The sequence below is a fragment of the Trachymyrmex septentrionalis genome, unplaced genomic scaffold (assembly GCF_001594115.1).
Source record: "Trachymyrmex septentrionalis isolate Tsep2-gDNA-1 unplaced genomic scaffold, Tsep1.0 scaffold37, whole genome shotgun sequence".
Lineage (NCBI taxonomy): Eukaryota > Metazoa > Arthropoda > Insecta > Hymenoptera > Formicidae > Trachymyrmex > Trachymyrmex septentrionalis.
In genome coordinates this window covers 6,769,842-6,776,571 of record NW_017305536.1, presented here as the reverse complement: position 1 = coordinate 6,776,571, position 6,730 = coordinate 6,769,842, and the positions used below count along the sequence as shown (strand labels likewise).

The 6,730-nt window shown below is 37.6% G+C and overlaps 1 protein-coding gene across 1 annotated transcript in view; it reads left to right on the top strand.

The window, feature by feature from the left end:
- LOC108750406 overlaps window positions 1-6,730 on the top strand; it is a 98,174-nt gene that overhangs the window by 84,324 nt on the left and 7,120 nt on the right. The window contains exons 4-7 of the mRNA XM_018489821.1: window positions 4,760-5,018; window positions 5,097-5,263; window positions 5,930-6,461; window positions 6,646-6,662. Coding sequence (XP_018345323.1) covers window positions 4,760-5,018; window positions 5,097-5,263; window positions 5,930-6,461; window positions 6,646-6,662 — 975 coding nt within the window. The remainder of the gene's footprint in view (window positions 1-4,759; window positions 5,019-5,096; window positions 5,264-5,929; window positions 6,462-6,645; window positions 6,663-6,730) is intronic.

Here is a 6,730-nt window from a genome sequence, read left to right as displayed (position 1 = left end):
TATATATATATATAAAACTGTAACAGACATTTTGATATTAGAATTTTTGTTTCAAAATAATCTCAAAAATTTCTCCTTAAACGTTGTTATGGTATTTTTACGGGACACCCTGTATAGATACATATATGCCGGAAAATGTATACAGCGACCTTAAATCCGAACGTTCTGCCCGGGGTCCGCAGTCGAGGGGAGGGCGACGAGTCCTCCCGAACCATGAAAATCAATGCCAATATTCAGCTGGGCGGGATGAAGGAAGGAGAGCGGAACGAGGAACGTAACGTGGCGGAATATTGATCTGTGCACGTTCCAGACGACTCGGAAGGCACCATCTCCCCGCGCTGTTGTATATAGCATTGCGCGATGACTCCGCGCGCTTAAAGCGGATGAGGAGTAAATTATTCAACCCGCCCGTGATATATGCGACGAATGGACCGCGCGGGCAAACAAAATCGATTCTTCTCAGATAGAACTATAATTACATGAAACGTGGCTCCTGAATCGTCTGCGCGAAATTGGATTGATCCAATGGAACCGGAAATCTAATTTTCTCTCTGCAGACGTTGATTAAAAATGAAAAGGAAGGAAAATGGATATTTCCGAAAAACTTCGTACTCGAGAAATCAAAATGGTGATGCGAAAAATAACGATGACAGACAGATTTCGAATATATTTTAGATGCAGTATTAAAAAAAAAAAAAAAAAAAATATGCAGGAACTGTTCGAGAAACGCGCGATGTATGTGAAAAAATTACGCCCATCTAATTTATAAAAAGAAAAAAGCTTGTCTCTCTCTCTCTCTCTCTCTTTTTATTTCTCTTTTTTTACGCGAAATTCGCAAAATGGAGGACCGGTATTTCTCTCAGACGTACGCGGTCGGTTCTTCTCGCGTCCGAGTTATCTTTCGCCTTTAAGGGTCAACATTCCCGACCATAACCGTGTGCATGAAGACCGTTATTATGCGATAACTCGCTGTAATAGGGTGACGAAAGCCGCGCGCGATAGTGCATCGCGTAAATTACAGTCGCGGTGACTAACGCGAGTTGGCGACGATCACGCCTTTGCGATCGTGAGCCAGATAAAATTACGAGATATCGGAAGCCTCTCGCCACCCCACCCTGCGAACAAGCTGCGTTCCGCGTGCACGTTAATCGCCATGACTTTGAAGATTAGATATACGTGCTTCGGAATGTGTGCAGTAAATGTTTTCAGACTACGTATTGGAATTTAGAGGTCGTGGCAGTTGACTCGAATTTCTTATACGTTCGCGAAATATTTTAGAAAACAATTTCGAAATGATGAAATATTTACACATCTGTGGATTAAATAAATTATATTTATAAATATTAGGTTGATTTTAAGTTCGCTCTCTCGAGAAATCTCCGAATCTTTCCGTTTAATCTCAATATTCTCGTCTTGCTAAAATTATATACGCGCTCAATAAAATTATTATTGTTATTATGAATTCGATTTAGCATTTTGTTTCTCAATGCTTGTTTAATAAAAATTTATACGCACACAACGTGTTTACCTAGTAATTGGTTTTTATAGGCATTATTTGTACTTAATCTCAATTTAATTTCAATCACTTCAGCTTTTGATTCTACAAATATATTGTATATGTCTGTTTCCTTTTGCGTTTTGTTTTCTTACTACTTTCAGCTCTACCTTTAGATCTTGCAAGCAAAGAATTTTCCATTTCTATATGGCCACAAATAGACATAGAAAATTCTTTGTGAATGCGTCGCTCGCAAGATCGGAAGATAAATCCGTAATAAAACAAAATGTATAATAAAACAATCATACAAGCTTTCAAAAATAGAAAAGCTGAAGTGAATGAATTGAATTAAATTGAAATTCTCGGGGGAGAACGTACTAAAAAAAAAAAACGAATTAAAAATTTACAAGTATAACTTATTTAATTCAACAAATGTGTATATTTTTTCATCATTTCGAAATTATTCCCCAGGACTTTTCTGACCAATAAGGATTTCAATCGAAATCGTATTTCTGAGCGAATAAATTTCTCGCCTCACGGTCGGTGACCGAAACGCGAAAGGTGCGAATGTTCGGTTGACACGGCGCGGCCGACACGTCGGTCCATCGTCTTTAAAGGACGTCGTACATTACGTACCTTTGACGTACTGCTATTGATCACGCGCGCGGGGAAGCGTTAAAGCGGCCGAGGGCTTCTCGCATCTCGGCAGTCTAACGTGTGTATATCGGAGAGAGGATCGTTGACGTCATCCGACGTCCGACCGCATCCATCGGCCTTTTGCTAAATTAGTGTCCCCGCCGAGCGCCAGCCGAGACGCATCTTGCTTTGTTGTGGCGCACGTCCCGCGTGACATTTCCTTTGAAAAAATCCCAGCGCGATTTTCCCCGTGGACGCGCGTGGACGCCGCGGCAGGGAGGCCCGGAGGGCGCATTTCGCGCGATGACGCATAGGGGGTCGAGGGAGTGTCGATGAGACGCGCGGAACGGTCATCCGTGTGTAACGCACGTGTTTCACGCGAGAGTTAGTCGCGCAGCAAAAAGCGCCGGCGTGTTATTCACAGGTCAAACGCTACGAGCGAGCAGGGTCGGCCGGGATATTATCCTTGCGTCGAGTATCGCTCGACCACCCCCCCCCCTCTCCTCCCCCCTTTTTTTTTCCTTTTTATGGATTCTTCGCGAAATTTACTATTCACAATGTCGGAATAATTTTTAAGCGTGAGACAAATCGACGTCAGGCGAGATGACTTCCGAGTAATCTAACAGCCGGGTAGCGACGACGAAAGTGCTCGCGGTTGACTTCACACGCAAATTTGGAAGCCTCCCCTTTAAGGATCGATACTGTTGTCTATAGAAACGACGATTGCACCCGGCCGGGATAGCGGAAGGTTCGACGACGTAGCTGAGCGTAGTGCGGGTACTGCTTGATTTCCAATTGTAGTTGGGAAAGAGCTGGAACGAATGGGAGGGCGACCACCCTCGCATCAAAGAGAGAGCGAAAGAGAGTCAGAGTGAAAGAGAGAGAGGGTGGGAGGAAAAGAGAAGGAGAGAGAGAGAGAGAGAGAGAGAGAGAGATTCTAAGCTTTATTATCGTCGGTCCTTGAACCCGCTTTTATGGCTCGAACGTAACGCCAACGTTCTTTCGTTCTCTCGTTTTCCCTAGCCGAGCTGCAACATTTTCAATTGACACCGATCGTTAAGGAAATAGTTATTTTCGTGTTTAGCCTGTACTTTAACTCATGTTATCTTGTACCTTTATATTTATTTGAATAAAATTATCTCCCTGTAATTTTGAAACTATAGATAGAAGTTCAAGTCTCAGATACATATATATTAGTAGAAATATATCAGTTACTTAATAACTTTTTAATGTTCTCGATTATATAAACATAAAAAAAATCCTACACTTCAAAGCTTTAATATCGAGTTTTTGTAGATAAATATTTATCTATTAGAAATAAAAAAATACAATCCGACTTCTATGATAGTAAAAACTCGTTGTTAAAGCTTTGATAAGTATATCAGAATTTTTTCAGATTTTTATATAATTCGGATCAATAAAAAAAATTATTGTTTCTCGAAGACTCCTATTGCTAATGGAAGAATTAAAATTCTATGTTGCGAGCGGAGGATTAATATTATTTATGTTATAGTATAATTACTTATATTATAATAATAATTGAATATAAGAGTGTCGTACATACACACACACATATATATATATATATTTTTTTTTTTAAAAAGGTTAACGTTTCATCTTTGTTGTCGTGTTAAAAGTAATCGTCCATAGTTGCATGTGCAATGTGTGATTAATGTTTTTTTTTTTAAATCATGCTTATCATCATTATTTATCTGTTATAATTGGGATCGAACTCCACACACGTGCGAAATCCAAGGACGTTCGTCGAGCTCACTGTTGCTTGCCAATTGATGCATATTTTAAAGCGTACGCTGGAGAACAGTGTTAAGTCGCTATACATGCGGATATTTAGTTGTTAATGTTTCATTGTACTACATGCGACCCATTATATGTCGCATGAGAAAGAACAGCCGCATTATTTTTTCACACTCTCGCTAACGCGACACGTGGTCGTATAACTGGGTGATAAATTCCAATTATTTACATCTCTTATGGAAACTTTCGTAATAACTGCAAAAGTTATCAAGCTTTGCTTCGGTTTATTACATTTAAATAATTAATACGATAGATACCTAGTAATTATCACACGTGTCGATATTTTCCTGAAGACGTTGCGTTGACAATTGTTTTTCATTCTATCACTCTTCTACGATACAAACTTTAATCGCGTAAATATTTATATTAAACTTTCTGCAAAAGTTATCAAGCTCACCTTTGGTTTGTTACATTTAAATAATTAATACGATAGATAATCTACTAATTATCACACACGTGTCCACATTTTCCTGTAATCGTTGGCAATTGTTTTTTACTTTATCATTCTTCTACGATACAAACTTTAATCGCGTAAATAGTAATTTTCTGTAAAGTTATCAAGCTTATTATCTTTAGTTTGCTGCATTTAATACGATAATTAATATCGATAACTATACGTATTTAGTAATTATCACACCTATCCACATTTTTCTGAAGACGTTGCGTTGGTAATTGTTTTTTATCTATTATCATTTTACCATATTTCTCCTAAGAATTAGTAATAATAATAATAATAATAATAATAATATGATGACGATGATGATGACGTAAAGAAAAATATTATTTCAGACGAATATTTCTTTCTTATTACAGGGAAAATTCGAGTTCCCCAGAAACGTGCAACGACGGAGTCTGTTCTACGACGTCTCCAGGGGAGATGACTTCCGTTCGTACGTGTTATTGCAAACACGAGGAGAATGTAGCGCGCAGGAAGGATAATGATATCAGAATACACAATGCGAATCGACATCCTGTAACTGTCGTATCTAAAAAATCGATAGCCACAAATGCAACTTGTGGAAGCGGCAGAGAGTCTTGTAAACGTGCGAGTCGCGTTATTAACGAAAGAACTGTAATGGACATTCACAGTTTTATTCATCTAACGTTTAGTCATTCTATATGCGTTTTACGATAAAATTTTCTATTACAGCTTGATACTCACCGATCGGTAGAAGTGCAGCCTTTCAATTCCATCTTGAGTCCCGAAACATCCACCGCTCTTGAGAATGCCGAGAAGATTGTTAACAATGCAAAGATACAACTCATGGAAGTCTGCGCAACGTCGAGTTTCGATTCCGCACGACAGCATAGAAATACGTGAGTAGAAAGGAAAACCTAATTTTTACAGAACATTCCATCTCATTTTATTTAGAAGTTACAATCGAGTCTCTTCTTCTGCAATTGCGATTTTTCATTACATCATACAATTTATTATAAATATATTTACATCGTTTTCACTATCTGAAAACATTGATATTAAAAATTAATCGTTAATTTAAATTTAAATTTTATATATATATATATATATATATACGAAAGAATGATTTTCTCAAGTATCTAAAAATTTAGACAAGTACAGATCTGAAAATAATTTGACTAAACTATCAAAATAATTATGAAGGACTCAAACTAATTGCTAGAATGCTTAAAACTTTTTACTCATTATGCTCGAGTTTCCTTCATAATTATTTTGACAGTCCAATAAAATTATTTTCTGATCTGTAGTTACCTATTAAAATTTTTAGATACTTCAATAAAATCATTCTTTTCGTATACATAAATACATACACGTATATATTGTCCACAAATCGTATTTCGTTTAAATTTGCCGATCGATTAATATTGCAGAATGAAACCATTATGATTTACAATACTTAAAAATTAATTTTTTATTTTAATTGATAATTTATGTCATTTAGTGTTTATGTAATTTACTACAAAATATTGTATATCATTTATGTAATTTATATTATGTGCACTTAGGTATTTGGACGAGCCCCCGTTGGATGATGAGATGGAAGAGCGGCTGTACATTCGCGAGCTGGTGGCCTCCAAGTTTCAGGATGCTTGCTCTTCAAAATTATCGGAAACGAACGACAAGACGAGCGCACGTTCGGAGAAACGTGGTTTTCCTCGTGTCACCGTTCGCGGGGTTGATTTGTCGGCGCCAAAATTTCGGATGTCGCGACGACGACATGCCGACTGGTCATCTCTTGGATACAAAAGTGACAATCGGTCTGGTGGACGTGCATCGCCTACCCGAGTGCTGTCGAAGGACACGATCAATAACGTGAACGTCGAGACCACAGCACGCGACGACGATCGTGCTCGCCGGCGAATGTTGTCAGCACGAGGAAACGAGTGTGAAATCCAAATAGGACCATCGGTGCACATTGTTGACCGGGAATTGGTCAAACAGGATCTGGAGGACGTGCACATTTCGCCAGAGCCGTATCCGGCGCAAAATCGCATGAACACGGCTACTTATATTCTATCCCATGATGTTATTCAATCAGTAAAAACATTTTGCATTTAGTATTAGAAATGATCCACTGAAATCCTTGTTAAACTGTTTTGTTGAATTTTTAACATAAATTTATTGAAACATGTTAATTTAACATATCAGAATATTAATTTTAATAAAGAAATATATTTAATTGCTTATAAATTACTTTTTAACATATTCATCTTATGTTCAGTCAAATACTTTTGACCAGTCTCGAAAAATCAAACACTTTTATCTTAAATATAGTATTTTAATATAATTGTATTTCAATATTTCAA